The sequence below is a fragment of the Engystomops pustulosus genome, chromosome 3 (genome assembly GCF_040894005.1).
Source record: "Engystomops pustulosus chromosome 3, aEngPut4.maternal, whole genome shotgun sequence".
Lineage (NCBI taxonomy): Eukaryota > Metazoa > Chordata > Amphibia > Anura > Leptodactylidae > Engystomops > Engystomops pustulosus.
The window spans coordinates 11,343,872-11,365,303 of record NC_092413.1 but is presented as its reverse complement, the minus strand read 5'-3'; the positions used below and the strand labels follow the sequence as shown (position 1 = coordinate 11,365,303).

At 47.4% G+C, this 21,432-nt stretch overlaps 2 protein-coding genes across 2 annotated transcripts in view; one reads left to right on the top strand and one right to left on the bottom strand.

The window, feature by feature from the left end:
• Nucleotides 1-21,432, top strand: part of TP53BP2 (tumor protein p53 binding protein 2) — a 95,287-nt gene that overhangs the window by 13,846 nt on the left and 60,009 nt on the right. The window lies entirely within an intron of this gene.
• FBXO28 (F-box protein 28) lies at nt 8,639-21,291 on the bottom strand. Its single transcript, XM_072140027.1, has 5 exons — nt 21,030-21,291; nt 17,511-17,620; nt 14,160-14,298; nt 13,301-13,496; nt 8,639-12,526 (listed from the first exon to the last, which is right to left on the bottom strand). The coding sequence occupies exons 1-5, from the start codon at nt 21,237-21,239 to the stop codon at nt 12,135-12,137; spliced, it is 1,047 nt and encodes a 348-aa protein (XP_071996128.1). The 5' UTR covers nt 21,240-21,291; the 3' UTR covers nt 8,639-12,134.

The following is a 21,432-nucleotide window of genomic DNA, read 5'->3' as shown; positions in this document are numbered from 1 at the left end:
TGTCTCCTGTGTGGTGTAGTATATAGAGGAGGTGTCTCCTGTGTGGTGTAGTATATAGAGGAGGTGTCTCCTGTGTGGTGTAGTATATAGAGGATGTGTCTCCTGTGTGGTGTAGTATATAGAGGATGTGTCTCCTGTGTGGTGTAGTATATAGAGGATGTGTCTCCTGTGTGGTGTAGTATATAGAGGAGGTGTCTCCTGTGTGGTGTAGTATATAGAGGAGGTGTCTCCTGTGTGGTGTAGTATATAGAGGATGTGTCTCCTGTTTGGTGTAGTATATAGAGGATGTGTCTCCTGTGTGGTGTAATATATAGAGGATGTGTCTCCTGTGTGGTGTAGTATATAGAGGCTGTGTCTCCTGTGCGGTGTAGTATATAGAGGATGTGTCTCCTGTGTGGTGTAGTATATAGAGGATGTCTCCTGTGTGGTGTAGTATATAGAGGATGTGTCTCCTGTGTGGTGTAGTATATAGAGGAGGTGTCTCCTGTGTGGTGTAGTATATAGAGGACGTGTCTCCTGTGTGGTGTAGTATATAGAGGAGGTGTCTCCTGTGTGGTGTAGTATATAGAGGATGTGTCTCCTGTTTGGTGTAGTATATAGAGGATGTGTCTCCTGTGTGGTGTAGTATATAGAGGATGTGTCTCCTTTGTGGTGTAGTATATAGAGGATGTGTCTCCTGTGTGGTGTAGTATATAGAGGATGTGTCTCCTGTGTGGTGTAGTATATAGAGGATGTGTCTCCTTTGTGGTGTAGTATATAGAGGATGTGTCTCCTGTGTGGTGTAGTATATAGAGGAGGTGTCTCCTGTGTGGTGTAGTATATAGAGGAGGTGTCTCCTGTGTGGTGTAGTATATAGAGGATGTGTCTCCTGTTTGGTGTAGTATATAGAGGATGTGTCTCCTGTGTGGTGTAGTATATAGAGGATGTGTCTCCTTTGTGGTGTAGTATATAGAGGATGTGTCTCCTGTGTGGTGTAGTATATAGAGGATGTGTCTCCTGTGTGGTGTAGTATATAGAGGATGTGTCTCCTTTGTGGTGTAGTATATAGAGGATGTGTCTCCTGTGTGGTGTAGTATATAGAGGACGTGTCTCCTGTGTGGTGTAGTATATAGAGGAGGTGTCTCCTGTGTGGTGTAGTGTATAGAGGATGTGTCTCCTGTTTGGTGTAGTATATAGAGGCTGTGTCTCCTGTGCGGTGTAGTATATAGAGGATGTGTCTCCTGTGTGGTGTAGTATATAGAGGATGTGTCTCCTGTGTGGTGTAGTATATAGAGTATATGTCTCCTGTGTGGTGTAGTATATAGAGTATATGTCTCCTGTGTGGTGTAGTATATAGAGGAGGTGTCTCCTGTGTGGTGTAGTATATAGAGGATGTGTCTCCTGTGTGGTGTAGTATATAGAGGATGCGTCTCCTGTGTGGTGTAGTATATAGAGGAGGTGTCTCCTGTGTGGTGTAGTATATAGAGGATGTGTCTCCTGTGTAGTGTAGTATATAGAGGATGTGTCTCCTGTGTGGTGTAGTATATAGAGGATGTGTCTCCTGTGTGGTGTAGTATATAGAGGATGCGTCTCCTGTGTGGTGTAGTATATAGAGGAGGTGTCTCCTGTGTGGTGTAGTATACAGCGGACGTGTCTCCTGTGTGGTGTAGTATATAGAGGATGTGTCTCCTGTGTGGTGTAGTATATAGAGGACGTGTCTCCTGTGTGGTGTAGTATATAGAGGAGGTGTCTCCTGTGTGGTGTAGTGTATAGAGGATGTGTCTCCTGTTTGGTGTAGTATATAGAGGCTGTGTCTCCTGTGTGGTGTAGTATATAGAGGATGTGTCTCCTGTTTGGTGTAGTATATAGAGGATGTGTATCCTGTGTGGTGTAGTGTATAGAGGATGTGTCTCCTGTGTGGTGTAGTATATAGAGGACGTGTCTCCTGGGTGGTGTAGTATATAGAGGACGTGTCTCCTGTGTGGTGTAGTATATAGAGGATGTGTCTCCTGTGTGGTGTAGTGTATAGAGGATGTGTCTCCTGTGTGGTGTAGTGTATAGAGGATGTGTCTCCTGTGTGGTGTAGTATATAGAGGATGTGTCTCCTGTGTGGTGTAGTATAAAGAGGATGTGTCTCCCGTGTGGTGTAGTATATAGAGGATGTGTCTCCTGTGTGGTGTAGTATATAGAGGATGTGTCTCCCGTGTGGTGTAGTATATAGAGAATGTGTCTCCGGTGTGGTGTAGTATATAGAGGATGTGTCTCCTGTGTGGTGTAGTATATAGAGGATGTGTCTCCTGTGTGGTGTAGTATATAGAGGATGTGTCTCCTGTGTGGTGTAGTATATAGAGGATGTGTCTCCTGTATGGTGTAGTATATAGAGGATGTGTCTCCTGTTTGGTGTAGTATATAGAGGCTGTGTCTCCTGTGCGGTGTAGTATATAGAGGATGTGTCTCCTGTGTGGTGTAGTATATAGAGGATGTGTCTCCTGTGTGGTGTAGTATATAGAGGAGGTGTCTCCTGTGTGGTGTAGTATATAGAGGAGGTGTCTCCTGTGTGGTGTAGTATATAGAGGATGTGTCTCCTGTGTGGTGTAGTATAATTTAGAGATTATTTGGGAATATTCATGTGTTCCATCACTTTCATTCATTCCCCTGAATCCATCACATGTTGGCCATGTTTTCCATGTCTGTATTTGCAGCCTTCAGCTTATCTGATGGATCGTGTTTGTTCTTGTCACTGTTTGCTTTTCTTGTGCTTCAATTTATTCAAAAAAATCATCACGAGTTAAAGACAAGAGACGGTTAAAATTCATGGTGTCAAAAATGACCTGTATTTTTCTCTGTTACTCAAAGTCCTTTGTGCCAATCTATACTCCCCCTGTTAGAGCCATGACCATTTCCCACACCACTTACCTCTATCATCCGGACACACACACTCATTCAGTGTCTAAAACCCTCACTAAATGTGACACATATGAAGACATATTTATGTCCTATAAAAATCCAAAAATCTGTCCTTGTGTCTAAGATCATTTTTTTTCAAGGAATGTTTCCACAATATGTGATCTTATATCCTAATAAAAATAACCTCTACAGGATTTACAAGCTAAAAATAGAGATCGACTCACATAAAGCCTTGATGCTGCTGATTCAAGTAACATATAGTGCAGATCATTACAGGAAGTGTTGTGTCCCTAAAGTACATGCTGACCCCTGACCACTGCTGGCTATGATAGAAAGGTGTCAGGACACACAGGACATGGCAGCTCGCTGTGTATGGGGGGTGTAGTCACAGAGGGGTCAGAGCGCCCATGCTGACCCCTGACCACTGCTGGCTATGATAGAAAGGTGTCAGGACACACAGGACATGGCAGCTCGCTGTGTATGGGGGTGTAGTCACAGAGGGGTCAGAGCGCCCATGCTGACCCCTGACCACTGCTGGCTATGATAGAAAGGTGTCAGGACACACAGGACATGGCAGCTCGCTGTGTATGGGGGTGTAGTCACAGAGGGGTCAGAGCGCCCATGCTGACCCCTGACCACTGCTGGCTATGATAGAAAGGTGTCAGGACACACAGGACATGGCAGCTCGCTGTGTATGGGGGGTGTAGTCACAGAGGGGTCAGAGCACCCATGCTGACCCCTGACCACTGCTGGCTATGATAGAAAGGTGTCAGGACACAGGACATGGCAGCTCGCTGTGTATGGGGGGTGTAGTCACAGAGAGGTCAGAGCGCCCATGCTGACCCCTGACCACCGCTGGCTATGATAGAAAGGTGTCAGGACACACAGGACATGGCAGCTTGCTGTGTATGGGTGGTGTAGTCACAGAGGGGTCAGAGCACCCATGCTGACCCCTGACCACTGCTGGCTATGATAGAAAGGTGTCAGGACACACAGGACATGGCAGCTCGCTGTGTATGGGGGGTGTAGTCACAGAGAGGTCAGAGCGCCCATGCTGACCCCTGACCACTGCTGGCTATGATAGAAAGGTGTCAGGACACACAGGACATGGCAGCTCGCTGTGTATGGGGGGATATAGTCACAGAGGGGTCAGAGCGCCCATGCTGACCCCTGACCACTGCTGGCTATGATAGAAAGGTGTCAGGACACACAGGACATGGCAGCTCACTGTGTATGGGGGGTGTAGTCACAGAGGGGTCAGAGCGCCAAGCTGACCCCTGATCACTGCTGGCTATGATAGAAAGGTGTCAGGACACACAGGACATGGCAGCTCGCTGTGTATGGAGGGGTGTAGTCACAGAGGGGTCAGAGCGCCCATGCTGACCCCTGACCACTGCTGGCTATGATAGAAAGGTGTAAGGACACACAGGACATGGCAGCTCGCTGTGTATGGGGGGTGTAGTCACAGAGAGGTCAAAGCGCCCATGCTGACCCCTGACCACTGCTGGCTATGATAGAAAGGTGTCAGGACACACAGGACATGGCAGCTCGCTGTGTATGGGGGGGGGTGTAGTCACAGAGAGGTCAGAGCACCCATGCTGACCCCTGACCACTGCTGGCTATGATAGAAAGGTGTCAGGACACACAGGACATGGCAGCTCGCTGTGCATGGGGGGTGTAGTCACAGAGGGGTCAGAGCGCCCATGCTGACCCCTGACCACTGCTGGCTATGATATAAAGGTGTCAGGACACACAGGACATGGCAGCTCGCTGTGTATGGGGGGTGTAGTCACAGAGAGGTCAGAGCGCTCATGCTGACCCCTGACCACTGCTGGCTATGATAGAAAGGTGTCAGGACACAAAGGACATGGCAGCTTGCTGTGTATGGAGGGTGTAGTCACAGAGGGGTCAGGGTGCCCATGCTGACCACTGCTGGCTATGATAGAAAGGTGTCAGGACACACAGGACATGGCAGCTCGCTGTGTATGGGGGGTGTAGTCACAGAGAGGTCAGAGCGCTCATGCTGACCCCTGACCACTGCTGGCTATGATAGAAAGGTGTCAGGACACACAGGACATGGCAGCTCGCTGTGCATGGGGGGTGTAGTCACAGAGGGGTCAGAGCGCCCATGCTGACCCCTGACCACTGCTGGCTATGATAGAAAGGTGTCAGGACACACAGGACATGGCAGCTCGCTGTGTATGGGGGTGTAGTCACAGAGGGGTCAGAGCGCCCATGCTGACCCCTAGGCACTGCTGGCTATGATAGAAAGGTGTCAGGACACAGGACATGGCAGCTCGCTGTGTATGGGGGGTGTAGTCATTGAGGGGTCAGAGCGCCCATGCTGACCCCTGACCACTGCTGGCTATAATAGAAAGATGTCAGGACACAGGACATGGCAGCTCGCTGTGTATGGGGGGTGTAGTCATAGAGGGGTCAGAGCGCCCATGCTGACCCCTGACCACTGCTGGCTATGATAGAAAGGTGTCAGGACACACAGGACATGGCAGCTCGGTGTGTATGGGGGATATAGACACAGAGAGGTCAGAGCGCCCATGCTGACCCCTGACCACTGCTGGCTATGATAGAAAGGTGTCAGGACACACAGGACATGGCAGCTCGGTGTGTATGGGGGGTGTAGTCACAGAGGGGTCAGAGCGCCCATGCTGACCCCTGATCACTGTTGGCTATAATAGAAAGGTGTCAGGACACACAGGACATGGCAGCTCGCTGTGTATGAGGGGTGTAGTCACAGAGGGGTCAGAGCACCCATGCTGACCCCTGACCACTGCTGGCTATGATAGAAAGGTGTCAGGACACAGGACATGGGAGCTCGCTGTGTATGGGGGGTGTAGTCACAGAGGGGTCAGAGCACCCATGCTGATCCCTGACCACTGCTGGCTATGATAGAAAGGTGTCAGGACACACAGGACATGGCAGCTCGCTGTGTATGGGGTGTGTAATCACAGAGGGGTCAGAGTGCCCATGCTGACCCCTGACCACTGCTGGCTATGATAGAAAGGTGTCAGGACACACAGGACATGGCAGCTCGCTGTGTATGGGGGGTGTAGTCACAGAGAGGTCAGAGCACCCATGCTGACCCCTGACCACTGCTGGCTATGATAGAAGGGTGTCAGGACACACAGGACATGGGAGCTCGCTGTGTATGGGGGGTGTAGTCACAGAGGGGTCAGAGCACCCATGCTGACCCCTGACCACTGCTGGCTATGATAGAAAGGTGTCAGGACACACAGGACATGGCAGCTCGCTGTGTATGGGGGGTGTAGTCACAGAGGGGTCAGAGCGCCCATGCTGACCCCTGCTGGCTATGATAGAAAGGTGTCAGGACACAGGACATGGCAGCTCGCTGTGTATGGGGGGGTGTAGTCACAGAGAGGTCAGAGCGCCCATGCTGACCCCTGACCACTGCTGGCTATGATAGAAAGGTGTCAGGACACACAGGACATGGCAGCTCGCTGTGTATGGGGGTGTAGTCACAGAGGGGTCAGAGCACCCATGCTGACCCCTGACCACTGCTGGCTATGATAGAAAGGTGTCAGGACACACAGGACATGGCAGCTCGCTGTGTATGGGGTGTGTAATCACAGAGGGGTCAGAGCGCCCATGCTGACCCCTGACCACTGCTGGCTATGATAGAAAGGTGTCAGGACACACAGGACATGGCAGCTCGCTGTGTATGGGGGTGTAGTCACAGAGGGGTCAGAGCACCCATGCTGACCCCTGACCACTGCTGGCTATGATAGAAAGGTGTCAGGACACACAGGACATGGCAGCTCGCTGTGTATGGGGTGTGTAATCACAGAGGGGTCAGAGCGCCCATGCTGACCCCTGACCACTGCTGGCTATGATAGAAAGGTGTCAGTACACAGGACATGGCAGCTCGCTGTGTATGGGGGGTGTAGTCAGAGGGGTCAGAGCGCCCATGCTGACCCCTGACCACTGCTGGCTATGATAGAAAGGTGTCAGGACACACAGGACATGGGAGCTCGCTGTGTATGGGGGGTGTAGTCACAGAGGGGTCAGAGCGCCCATGCTGACCCCTGACCACTGCTGGCTATGATAGAAAGGTGTCAGGACACACAGGACATGGCAGCTTGCTGTGTATGGGGGGTGTAGTCACAGAGGGGTCAGAGCGCCCATGCTGACCCCTGACCACTGCTGGCTATGATAGAAAGGTGTCAGGACACACAGGACATGGCAGCTCGCTGTGTATGGGGGGTGTAGTCACAGAGCGGTCAGAGCGCCCATGCTGATCCCTGACCACTGCTGGCTATGATAGAAAGGTGTCAGGACACAGGACATGGCAGCTCGCTGTGTATGGGGGTGTAGTCACATAGCGGTCAGAGCGCCCATGCTGACCCCTGACCACTGCTGGCTATGATTGAAAGGTGTCAGGACACAGGACATGGCAGCTCGCTGTGTATGGGGGGGTGTAGTCACAGAGAGGTCAGAGCGCCCATGCTGACCCCTGACCACTGCTGGCTATGATAGAAAGGTGTCAGGACACACAGGACATGGCAGCTCGCTGTGTATGGGGGTGTAGTCACAGAGGGGTCAGAGCGCCCATGCTGACCCCTGACCACTGCTGGCTATGATAGAAAGGTGTCAGGACACACAGGACATGGCAGCTCGCTGTGTATGGGGGGTGTAGTCACAGAGGGGTCAGAGCGCCCATGCTGACCCCTGACCACTGCTGGCTATGATAGAAAGGTGTCAGGACACACAGGACATGGCAGCTCCCTGTGTATGGGGGGTGTAGTCACAGAGGGGTCAGAGCGCCCATGCTGACCCCTGACCACTGCTGGCTATGATAGAAAGGTGTCAGGACACAGGACATGGCAGCTCGCTGTGTATTAGGCCTATGCTGACCCCTACTGGTCTTTTGTAGAAAGATGACAAGATGTATCTCTATGGCAGTGGTGGCGAACCTATGGCATGGGTGCCAGTGGTGGCACTCTGAGCCCTTTCTGCAGGCACTCAGGCCATTGTCCAAGGATAAAGTTCACCAAATACTTAATCTTCAACTTAACAGATGCTGCTCTCAGCGCTTTTTTAAAGTGACACTATTGGCTGTTTGGAACTGCAGGAAAGTAAGGTGTTGACAGAGCTGTATTATCTTTGGAGGTCCTTCTGCTGGACCCACCATACTTCCTGTACAGAGAGACCCTGGAAAGAAGCTACGATAGTTTGAATTTGTCCTCCTTCTGTCAACTGTATTGGTGGCCTCAGGTGGCCGATACAATTGAAAGATGTGGAAGAACAGGTAGCAGTAAGTTACTGTTTAAAATTCCATGTTGGCACTTCACAGTAAATAAGTGGATTTTGTTTGTAGTTTGGGCACTCTGTCTGTAAAAGGTTCGCCATCACTGCTCTATGGGGCACAGACAGAATACTAGATAGATCCATGCATGATGAAGTTGTCGGACCCCGACCGATCACCCTTTTATCTTCTATACACAACCCCTTTAACTCATAGCTGTAGGATCAGATATATATATATATATATATATATATATATATATATATATATAGCATTCCTAAACCCTGAGGACTGCATGGAGCTGCTTACACATATGCTGCCAGACCTTGCTCAAAGCTCCCATTGTCAAAACTTGAGCAGCATAGTGACAAAAAGTCACACACACCCCCCCCACCCCCAAAATGTAAATAATAAAAATAATCCCAAAAATAAATAAACGTGCAAGACAATAATAATCCACGTCACAAGGGAAAAGGTATAATATATATTTATACGGATATGTATATATATATTATATATATATACGGTGTATAGACAATTCAAGTCTAAGTGATGGTTTATCAGCACTGGCTTCAGACATCAGCGAATCATAAACCAGGATCCAGCACTGAACTCAAATTAAAGGGACAGCGTCACAATTACCATTTCTGCCTTTGTTTCTTCTTCTTCTTTGTTACAATTCATTGAACAGGATAATAGGCACTGAGGAGTTCGGTTACCGAAACCAACGGAACATAAATAACACGTATGGGGTGCGGGTGGATTATGAGGGGGGGTAAGGTGCTAAGCATGGAGGGGGATCAGAAACTAATAGCGGCCTTTATAGTGATCTGCTCACAGGCCTGGAGCCGGGGTGGTCAGCAGCAGAGCTACGTCATGTCTTAAAGGAAATCTACCACCAGGATGAAGGATTGTAAACCAAGCACACTGACAATACTGGTGTGTGCATCCTCTGGCAAGATCTGTTCTTCTTTAAGCTTCTTATGCCCTTGTTTTTAAGAAAAATATGTTTAAAAATTATGCAAATGAGCCTAAGGGGCTCCATAGACTCTCTTGCATAATTTTTTAATTTTTTTTGTGAAAATCAGGGCATAATAAGTTAAGTGAAGAGCAGATGCAGCCCGAAGGGGCACACACCATTATGTTAGTGTGCTTGGTTTACAATTCTTCATCCTGGTGATAGATGTCCTTTAAAGGGATCATCTATAAATTACAGAAAACGTACACACAATAGCTGCAGCAATTCGGTCGGCCGAACCATCTGGATGCAATTGATCGATTCATTGTACGGCTTCATCTTCTATAGCAATTTGAGGAGTATATGTTACATGGCTGGTCCAGGAATGGAAAAATATGGCTCATTTCCCGTGGGTTATGTTCAGTATTGACTCATCCCCCCAAGTGGCAGCTCCCATTTTTCATGCCTACATCAAATCATTCTGCAGATGTGACCGCAGGGACTGGCTCAGTGGTTATGTGCACAATAATTAGGACATTAGCAGTCCTAGTATTACCGGACCGAATTTCGGGAACTGCTCCTGCACCACTGGTCTCTTTGCATTGGCTCCTTGTGAGAGATGTAGGTCTCCTGGAGGTTCCTCATTGTGGGGGATAAGTGTGTATAATGACCCTTTAAGTAGAGCTTTAAAACAGAGAGCAGCCATGGTTTTCTAAACCCGGACAATCCACTCAAGTGACATCTTATATAAAGCAGACTGAAGATGGCTTTGTTCTGGAGGATATTAAGGGGGGGGGGGGGGGGGAGTTGTCTGGAGGTTAAAAATATATGGATCCGCTTTTCCAAAAACAGCGCTTCTCCTGACCATGGGTAGTGTGTGGTACGGCAACTAAGTTTAATTAAAGGAAACCTACCATGTTAGTGGATGCATTATGAAGCAAACATACCTTGAAACGGCTGTAGCGACACTGATACAGGATCATATCTTGGTTAATCCCTGAGCGGAATGGTTTTGCTGATAAAACAGATATATCATTATGATAATGAAGCTCTGCCCCTTCTATGGCTCCTTCAGCGCTTGCTTTCCGCTTCTCATAGCAGGAGAGTTTTTCTCTGCAGGAGGTGATGATGCAATCACTTTTCTCCCTGCCAGACAGAATAATCAATTGCTGCACCATCCCCTAGCTGCTGTGTATAAGTGATCCAGCTCAGGTTGATTAGCGCTTGACTAGTCATGCTTTAGTTAGCAGCCATTCATAATGTGTTTATCTAGGAAGCCATGCTGACCCAGCTTTCCAAAGGTCCTGAATGTTTAATTGATCCTGCATCACTGTAGCTACAGCATTCTCAAGGTAGGTTTGCTTTATAATGCATCAAATCAAATGGTAAGTTTCCTTTAATCTCTATACAGCTGAGCTGCAGTGCCAGAACTTACGATGGTCAGGTATGGCTCTGGTTTTGGAAGAAAGCAGACATGTTTTTCTACCTCTAGACAACCCCTTTAAGGATGTCGGTTTTTGGATCGCCCATCCATAACATTCAGTCTGTACAGGGTCATGGAAAACGTCTACTGCTCCAACACAATGAACATAAAGAGACTTTGCAAACTGTCCATTTCTAATAAAACCATCCTGGCGTTGTGTGTATACAGCTCCCATGCAGATCTATGTATCCCCTATGTGTGTTTTCACCCTAGTGTCTGTAGCCAACGTAATAAATGGAACAGCACTGAGCCCCTAAACCCCCCCCCCATTATTGTTAGTAGAGGGTCCAAGCGATCATACACCCACCAACCAGTTATCCTCTATGATCAAGTATAACCTACAGCAGTGATGGCGAACCTTTTGGAGACAGAGTGCCCAAGCTGTAACCAAAACCCACTTGTATGTCGCAAAGTGCCAACATGACAATTTAAGCGGTAACTCTTTGATCCCTGCTGTATCACAGGTTTTAATCGTATTGGTGTCCTGAGTTCACCAATACAATAGAAAGATGATGGAGAAATTTGGATTGTAGCTTCCCTCCAGGGTCCCCTGAAGAGGAAGGATTAGGGGGTTCAGAGCCGGAGCTTAAATGACAATCTATCTCTATCCACACCTTCTTGCTCATCCTATAGTCCAGGTAGCCAAATAGCGCTGAGCATGGCACGTCCTGGGCTGTATTGGATCACAGGAGAAAGCCTTGAGTTGTAGCTTGGGTGCCCACAGAAAGAGCTCCAAGTGCCACCTCTGGCACCCATGCCATAGGTTCGCCACCACTGACCTATAACTGAAAATACCCCTTTAAGAGGTGCTATGGGGTGTAGAGCAAGGGTCATATACTAAGGAAATATTACTAAATCTGTATTTACCAGCACAAACCCACATCAGCTGTACATAAGCATCACGCAGTGTACAGTATAGAGCCGGGTTCAGGCTGGGTTTGGTGGGATCACGTCTCTTGCCCTAAAACATTACTCCAGGATCAGACTACACAGAGGTTGCTTGTAGTCTGTTACCATGGATACACAAACCCGCCCAGAACCATATCGCAGTAAACACAAGACGCCAAGATTTTTGCAAAGTGCCTTCACATTCATGTATATTAGATACAGATATATTAGAAGTTTGCGCACCGTGAAGAAGCGCGGTCAGTATCCTCCTATAGCAGAGAAGACGCCCGTCCAATCAATAAATAAACTTAAACAGGAGACCGTGCGCTCTGCACATCTAATGTAGAGGAAGTCGTGCTGTGAGGAAGCGTCATACTACAGTCTACGGGGGTCACTGGATCCGTCAACAGCAATAACACCCCCCTCCGTAGTGACCTACCTCTTAATGGCTGCAAAAACGGAAAACAAAACAAAACTGATATGGAAATCTGAAGCTCAGGAGTAACCTACAAGGTGCTCGTCTGTAACTGAGGTGCTGGACTGTATAAGGGGGGGTAGAGTGGAACCACTTGTGCCTCCGTTGCCCACCAGTGCCCAGTCCAATCACCATGCCGCTGGCTTATACAGTTTTTATACAGTTACTTCCGGGTTCGGAGACGTTTTGATTTCCTAGGACAGTCCTTGCCCCCCACTACTTTCTTCCGCTTTCGGGGGGGCTCATCCCTTGGGCCTGTTCCGGAGGGGCCCACCGCGCTCTCCACCACATCGCGCAGTTTGTGCTCTAGGTCAGAGAGGCGCACGTTCTGCTCGCCTATGATTTGGGTCTGTTCTAGCAGTTTCTGGTCCTGGTCCTGAAGCTGCTTCTGCTGCTCCTGTACTTTGGTGCGGAGCTCGGACAGCTCCCGCCTCATGACGGTCAGCCCCGCGCCGTTGGTTTTCACTTGCTGTACTAGTTTCGTCACTTCTTGCCTCGATGGGTTCTGCTTGGAGAAGAGCTGCATTGTGCTCAGGGTGGTGGATGGGCCTGGAACTACACAGAGCAAGAACAGGAGAAGAGGTCACTAGACAATCACTACAAATCATTCAGCCATCAATCAGTATGTAGGTATAAAAGGAACCCGTCAGCAGGTGTGACAATTCAGACAGCAGCCAGTGTAATGTATTGTTACTGGGAAGCTGTGTAATCAGACCAATGTGTATATTGTTAGTGGCAGCAGGACTGTGATGTATATGGATTTATACTCCATGATTGTAGCTTCTCCAATTGCACTGAAAGTATGTCCTCACACTGCTGTGCATTCTTGTGGACAGGGTTAAGTTTTATCCCTGGAGAGATGTGTAATCAGACCTTTGTGTATAGTGTTAGTAGCAGCAGGACTGTGATGTATGGATTTATATTCCAGGATTAGAGCTTCTCCAAGCACACTGAGGGAGTGTCCTCACACTGCTGTGCTCAAGTCAAAGATCTTAATCTGAAGGCAACCAGGGTATTTGGAAGGGTCTGCCTTCCCTATTGGAGACACCCCCTGGAAGCTAGAGTAGAGAACTACTCTTAAGAACGTTTCGGCACAGAGGTCAGAGGTCACCCTAATTCTTAATGGGATCTCCTAGATATCTACTTCATATTCCCTTCTCAAGATATAGGAAATATCCACTAAGCCAATCACTGGCCACAGCAATGACCCTCCTTGAGACGGGACCGTGAAGCAGATCATGTAGTGGACTCCCTAAGAATCGGATCAGTAACCGGTGACTGGTTCCTCACTAAATGGACCTGGGATAACAGATTATGCATTGGCCGTACCTGGAGGAGAGCCCATGAGACGCCCCGACACTTCAGAGCCGGGTAACTTCTTCTTAAGGATCGGAACAATCTTTTCATCAAAATATTCCATCGCCATGGAGGAGATGTCCCGCAGCTCCTGCAGAACCTCGTGAGCTCGCTGGGGGGATCTCGTGGAGTTGACGTATCGTAACACATTGTAGATTTCATCTATAACCTGCAAATAGAACATTTTTATACAATCCGGTTCACACTACGCAACCGTCTGCGATTTCTAAACCCTCAGAGTGTCGCTGCAGGAGTATTTAAAGGGGCGTTCACAGATCATGAGAAGGGATGAGCTGTCACTTCCAATCCATTACAGATTTTATCATCACCACAGCGGGAGGTTGTACAACACGGGTTATATCAAGTTGAACACTTATAATGGTGCATTATTGTATAATTGCAGGGAATCCAAATGCAGAAACCCTCTACAGATCGGGGGACCCAAATCTCTAGCTCGCTCCAAACTTACGGGTTTCAGCCGACCTGTAAGAAGATTTAGAATTCCCATAGAAGTCAATGGACAAGACGTTCTGCTCTCCTTTGACTTCTATGGGAATTCTAGATTGGCTTTGCAAGCCCATAGTGCGCTCACACACTGACACCTAGTGGCCATCACAGAGAAGTGCACATCTATAGACTCAGGATGATAGGGGGACCCCCAATCTTTCTACTGCAGAGAGTGAAGAGGGGGCTGCACATTTTCTGCAGGATAAGCTCAGCTATTCCCATACAAATAAAAGTCCTGTACATGCGTTTGCGCCCGGCAGGACGCGGGTGACCTCTGTGCATGGGTGACCCTGCTCGCACATAAGCCGCCCTGGATTAGTCTTACCTTGCCCGGGATGAAACAACACAGATTAGAGTCAACGTATTTCATGAACGTCATGTTAAGTAGTGACAGCCGGGTCTCCACTGCGGCCAGGATATCCGCGTGCCGCGCCAGCGAGTGGTTCCTCCGCTCAGATTCTCGCCTACACGAAAGAAAGGGAAGTGTAAAATATGTAATTAGCGCTAAAATAATATCACACATTTACATTTTTATGGAGTGTATTAACCTTCTGTGTAATGCATCACCTGCCTATGATACCGGGACATGGACCGCTGTCAGAACAATGCAGGGTTCAGACTGCACAGGGGTCCTTTTTAGGCTCCCACAGATGCATAGAGGGGGTCTGAGGATGGGTGCAGGGTCCCAAAGGTAGAACCTGAAGCTTTCATCCATTTGTGATACATCAAGTGGAATTTCTCATCAATAGTCTACATGGGAAACACCTTTAACCCCATAGCGCAATAAGACGTACCCTTACGTCTTGCTGCGCATGGGGGAGTATGAAGAGGAACCCTCTTCATACTCACCGGGCGCGGGTGTTAACCTTTTGATCGCCGCCGGCAAAACTGCCAACGGCATTAAAGAGCCGGCGGCGCGTGGGCGCCGACATCTTGGCTCCGATCGTCGCTCCCCATGACGTCACCGAGCAGCGATCCGTTGTCATGACAGCCTCGGGTCACACAAAGATCCGAGGCTATCATGATCTCGGCTATCTATTATAATGTGCGATTTGCACATTGTAATAGATGGTGTGCAAAATCCCCATATACAACTATACCGTAGTATGGCAGTGTATGGTAGGATCAATCAGACAACTTAGGGTTAAAGTACCCTAGGGAGTCTGAAAAATAGTAAAAAAAAATTTATATTAAAAAAACATAAAAATTCTAATCTCCCCCTTTCCCTAGAAGTGATATAAATAAACAGTAAAAATCATAAACACATTAGGTATCACCGCGTCCAAAAATGCCCGATCTATTGAAATATAATAACCGTTTTTCACTGCGTTTAACCTCGAAACGGAAAATAGCGCCCGAAGTCGCAAATGGCAATTTTGAAAAATAGAAAAAAAATTCTATAAAAAGTGATCAAAAGGTCGCACTGTCCTAAAAATAAAAGCGTTGAAAACGTCATCAGAAGTCGCAAAAAAATGACACCAGCCACAGCTCCGTACACTAAAGCATGAAAAAGTTATTAGCGCAAGTACACGGCAAAATGGATTTTTTTTTCTGTACAGGAGGTTTTAATTTTTGTAAATGTATGAAAACATTATAAAACCTATCCAAATTATGTATCCCTGTGATCGTACTGACCCAATGAATGAAGTAGACCTGTCATTTGGGGTGCACCGTGAAAGCTGTAAAATCCAAGCCCACAAGAAATGGCGCAAATGTGTTTTTTCATCATTTTCACTGCATTTAGAATTTTTTTTTCCTGCTTCCCTGTACACGGCCTGGAATATTTAATACCATCACTACGAAGTGCAATTTGTTACGCAGAAAATAAGCTGTCACACAGCTCTTTATATGGAAAAATAAAAAAGTTATAGATTTTTGAAGGTGGGGGAGTGAAAAATAAAAACGCAAAAACGAAAAAGGGCCACGTCCCTAAGGGGTTAAAGGTGATATACCAAGTATGACTTATTTCCTATCCGCAGGACAGGGAATAATTGGATTGATGGGGTTCCAACTGCTGGGACTACCACTGATGAGGAGAATGGGGGTCTTGTTCCACTAATTGAGGGGGGCGTGAGTCCTCCTGCTCTATTCAATACTATAGGAGAGTCAGAAACTGCTGACCACAGCGCTCTGGTATCTTACAGACAGGGAATGGGAGTGTCAGAGATAGCAGAGCGCTGTGCTCAGCAATTTCCAAGCCTGTGTAAGGGAGATGACAATCTTGGCACCAACTCTTTAACAAAAAATAAATAATAATTAAAAAAAAAAAAAAAAAAAAATCAGTGGTCATGTATATAATATCATGCAGATTATTTGGCCCTGGCGCCATTGACACACTGCACTAACCACACCGCTACGCAGCCAGGAGCACCGACCACAGCCACACAAAGGACTAAGGCCAGGAGCAGAGGAATCAGATACAGTATATACATCCAATGTACAAAGCTGCATCACAAACCCCCAACATCCACATCACCTCCTACTGCAACTCTCTTATTGTGTGTGACAAGATCTTCCGCATTCAATCCTTAATCTGTTTACACTAGAAGCTGGATAAGAAAGTCACTATAAATACATGTACTTATCCTGTACTGATCCTGAGTTACATCCTGTATTATACCCCAGAGCTGCACTCACTATTCTGCTGCTGGTGCAGTCACTGTGTACATACATGACATTACTTATCCTGTACTGATCCTGAGTTACATCCTGTATTATACTCCAGAGCTGCACTCACTATTCTGCTGCTGGTGCAGTCACTGTGTACATACATGACATTACTTATCCTGTACTGATCCTGAGTTACATCCTGTATTATACCCCAGAGCTGCACTCACTATTCTGCTGCTGCTGTCACTGTGTACATACATGACATTACTTATCCTGTACTGATCCTGAGTTACATCCTGTATTATACTCCAGAGCTGCACTCACTATTCTGCTGCTGGTGCAGTCACTGTGTACATACATGACATTACTTATCCTGTACTGATCCTGAGTTACATCCTGTATTATACCCCAGAGCTGCACTCACTATTCTGCTGCTGGTGCAGTCACTGTGTACATACATGACATTACTTATCCTGTACTGATCCTGAGTTACATCCTGTATTATACCCCAGAGCTGCACTCACTATTCTGCTGCTGGTGCAGTCACTGTGTACATACATGACATTACTTATCCTGTACTGATCCTGAGTTACATCCTGTATTATACCCCAGAGCTGCACTCACTATTCTGCTGCTGGTGCAGTCACTGTGTACATACATGACATTACTTATCCTGTACTGATCCTGAGTTACATCCTGTATTATACCCCAGAGCTGCACTCACTATTCTGCTGCTGGTGCAGTCACTGTACATACATGACATTACTTATCCTGTACTGATCCTGAGTTACATCCTGTATTATACCCCAGAGCTGTACTCACTATTCTGCTGCTGGTGTAGTCACTGTGTACATACATGACATTATGTCTCCTCATATATTCCATCACATAGAACACTTATAATAAGTAACACTGCCATATAGCAGCCCGCGATCTTGTTGTATACTTGGAGTAGTGATGACTGATATACATGTACATATAAGGAATGATCCTGTACTTGGCACGGAGCTAACAGGAAAGTGCTTGAGGCAGTGCTGGTGTGCGGGGGTGATGCAGGGAGTCGTACCTCGGCAGCTGCGCCTTGACCTGTTTCTGACATAAGCTGTGGTAGCGCTCCACTCGCAGGAAGCCCTGGTTGAGCATGCGCTGACACTCCAGATCCATCCGCTTGCAGACCTGGAAGACACAATCAAAACCATAGAGTCCCCAAATGTACTTCTACACCTTGTACGTCCCAGGAGATCAGCCATTCTGTAAGGCAAATGGTCCCATCCATTCATCTGAATAGCAGCATGTAATACCGCACTTGTCCAGTAGTGGCCACTGTACACGTTATCTCTATCCAGCAGGAGATGACCACAGGGGATGGCAGCGATCAGATGATCAATGGATAAAACCTCCGGATACAAGTCCTGTTAGTGACCCTCATGAGGCAGGTGGGCACATCTAGGCAAGGCAGAATTGCAGACAGCGGGCACAGGCTTCTTTTAGGATCTGCAGCCAGGAAATACTGACACTCACAGATAATAGCAAAGAGATAGAAGCCTAGAAATTATGTTGGTACAGATATTACCGCCATCCCATTTCGTCTGGTAAATTATGTTGGTACAGATATTACCGCCTTGCCATCTCTCCCTGTAAAGAATGGCGGCACAGATATTACCGCCTTGCCATCTCTCTCTGTAAATGATGGCGGCACAGATATTACTGCCTTGCCATCTCTCTCTGTAAATGATGGCGGCACATATATAACCTCCATCCCATCTCTCCCTGTAAATGATGGCGGCACAGATATTACCTCCTTGCCCTCTCTCCCTATAAATGATGGCAGCACATATATAACCTCCATCCCATCTCTCCCTGTAAATGATGGCGGCACAGATATTACCTCCTTGCCCTCTCTCCCTATAAATGATGGCAGCACATATAACCGCCATCCCATCTCTCCCTGTAAATGATGCCGGCACAGATATTACCGCCTTTGAATCTCTCCCTGTGTAATGAAGGCTGCACAGATATTACCTTCATACCATCTCTCAGAAATTACTGCAGTCTCATCCCTGAAATCAAAGAATGGCGGTCGTTATATTACTGCCTTCTCATGCCTTTCTGTACATGATGGTGGCACAGATATTACCGCCTTCCCATCTCTCCCAGTAAAGGATGTTAGTACAGATATTCCTTCCGTCCCATCTCTCGCCATAAAAGATATCAGTACAGATATTACCCTCTTATCTCTCCCTGTAAAGAATGGCGGCACAGATATTACTGCCTTCCCATCTCTCCCAGCAAATGATGTAGTTACTGCATTCTTGTATAGCTTTAGTAGACACTATTATGGTGGAATAAATCTTTGTTTCTCAGTGGGAATACCGGAGTGCTGCTTCTCCATTGTCTACTATTACATGCTGGGGTCGGTGTCGGACCTCTTAAGAAGACCTGCACCCGAATGTTTATATATATACACGGTGCCGCTCTACACATTCTGTTTGGCTTGTATAGCTTTAGGTATAATGGAAGTAGGTGGTACTGCCTCCCTATACATGATTTAGGCACAGAAAGTTTTACCTCTTTATGTGCATTTTGTAGGCACAGATAGAACTAATAACATGTAAATCATGTAGGCACAGGCAGTACTGCCTTAAGATTTCTCCCTGTACTCCATGGAGGCACAGGTAGCACTACAACCCTGTACCACACCCTTGTCCCTCCACATAAATTAAAAGGCATCTACCACCTGAATGAAGGGTTTTATGCAAATGAGCCCCGAGAGGCTCCAGGCTACATAGATGATAATGGAGCGTGGATCCCCTCAGGCTCATTTGCATACAGCCGTTCATCCTGGAGGTAGATGCCCTTTAAGCGGTCACAGATGCTTTACTACCCCTCCCTGTACATAATGTAGGTGCTGCCTTCTGCTTTCATCTTCTACATGATGAGGGTAGATGCTGTATACAGAGATAACATTCCCTCTCTGCATATTATACGGTTTGATATATTACAATGGTCCTGAAAATTATATATAGATAGCCCATTGTCACTTCCTGTAAATTTACATACAGGACCGTTCCTCACTCTCTCCTTGTTAATCAATTATGTACACAAATTGCTCAGCCTGCCCGTCTCTTCCTATAGATGATCCAGGAACAGATAATGCTGCATCTTGGAGGCACGGATAGTTACATGGGGAGATAGGGAGGCAGCACTATCTGTGCCTATAACATGTGCAGGAAGAGACTAGGAGGCAAAACTGCCTGAGTTACATTGTGTGCAGGGGAGATACTTCTACAGCACTAAGAACAGACAATTCTGCCTCCTCCTGCACATTCTATAAGCACAGATAGTGCTGTGTCCTTTCCAGTCTGCACCTTCATCGTGTACAAGAGCATTGTATCTATGCCTACAACATTTACAGACCTGTGTTTGTTAGTGCTGCCTCCTTATCTACCCATGTAACTAGCAAACACAGGTATGTAAATGTTGTAGGCACAGACACAATGCTCTTCTTGTACATGATGAAGGTACAGACTGGAAAGGACACAGCACTATCTGTGCTTATAGAATGTGCAGGAGGAGGAAGACTTGTCTGTGCTTAGCGCTGTATAAGTATCTCCCCTGCATACAATGTAACTCAGGCTGTTTTGCCTCCTAGTCTCTTTCTGAACATTTTATAGGCACAGATAGTGCTGCCTCCTCATCGCCCCCTGTATATAATCTATGTACATACGCCCATTCTCGTTTTGTATTTGAGTAAGGCACAGATTGTGCTGCCTCCTCATCTCCCCCTGTAAATGGTACATGGTTAGTATTTCTCATGTTGTACATGAAGGCACAGATAGTGCTGGTGCCTCATTCCCCCACTGTATATTGTAGGTACATATATCCATTCTCGTCTTGTACATGATGAAGGCACAGATAGTGCTGCCTCCTCATCTCCCCCTGTATATTGTAGGTACAAATTTCTATTCTCGTCTTGTCATACATGATGAAGGCACAAATAGTGCTGCCTCCTCACCTCCCCCTGTATATGGTTAGTATTTCTCATCTTGTACATGATGAAGGCACAGATAGTGCTGCCTCCTCACCTCCCCCTGTATATGGTAAGTATTTCTCATCTTGTACATGATGAAGGCACAGATAGTGCTGCCTCCTCATCTCCCCCTGTATATTATAGGTACATATTTCCATTCTCATCTTATCATACATGATGAAGGCACAGATAGTGCTGCCTCGCCCCCACTATATCAAAACCAACCACCTCTAAAAGCACCACATCAAACACCTTGCCCTTCCCCCCCCTGGTACCTTCTAGATGTTTCCTTATTTCCACTGTTCTGCACAACCATAAGATCTCTGCTTGCTGTCAGCGAATGGGAACCCTCCTCATTTCCTTCCTGACAGAAGAAACCTAAATCCAATTGGTCAACTCTGCATTCCCACGAGTCCCACTCAGTGACAGCAAGCAGAGATCCTTAAAAAAATAACCAAATCCGCTGGTTTATAGATGAGGAGGAATAGCGCAGCCGTGCCCGGCCGGGGGTGCAGGTGCGGGCCTCCTCCCCGGGTTGTTGACATGTCTCCTCACCAGGCGGAGTTGGCTGATCTCGTCGTAGGTCAGGAAGTTGAGGATGTTCTCGATGGCGACGATGGGTAGTCCGAGCAGGGTGTTACTCTGGGGGAGCTGGTGGCTGGGGGAGGACGAGGCCGGTGAGGAGCCCCCCGGGCCGCCCTCGCTCCCCCGCTCCTCCTCAGACGCCGACATCTTTCTCTTCCTCCTCAGCGGTGACGTCATCATATGATGTCACTTCCGCCGGGCGGAGCCTCCGCCCCGGGACCGTCACCGGGCACCGGAACCGGCAGCACCCGTCACACACACATGTAACCGAAAACCGACCACATATACAATATACAACAATGCACAGTAATCACAGCAGTGAGAAAGTAAAAGGAAACATTGCGTCTCACAGGGGTTTTATTTTTAGGAGCCT

Excerpts from the sequence above, each read along its gene's own strand:
- FBXO28 (XM_072140027.1), bottom strand. The coding sequence starts at position 21,239 with ATGATGACGTCACCGCTGAGGAGGAAGAGAAAGATGTCGGCGTCTGAG. Across the intron at positions 13,497-14,159 it reads GTTGTTTCATCCCGGGCAAG|GTTATAGATGAAATCTACAA; the intron begins GTAAGACTAATC and ends TTCTATTTGCAG. Across the intron at positions 12,527-13,300 it reads TCTCATGGGCTCTCCTCCAG|TTCCAGGCCCATCCACCACC; the intron begins GTACGGCCAATG and ends TGCTCTGTGTAG.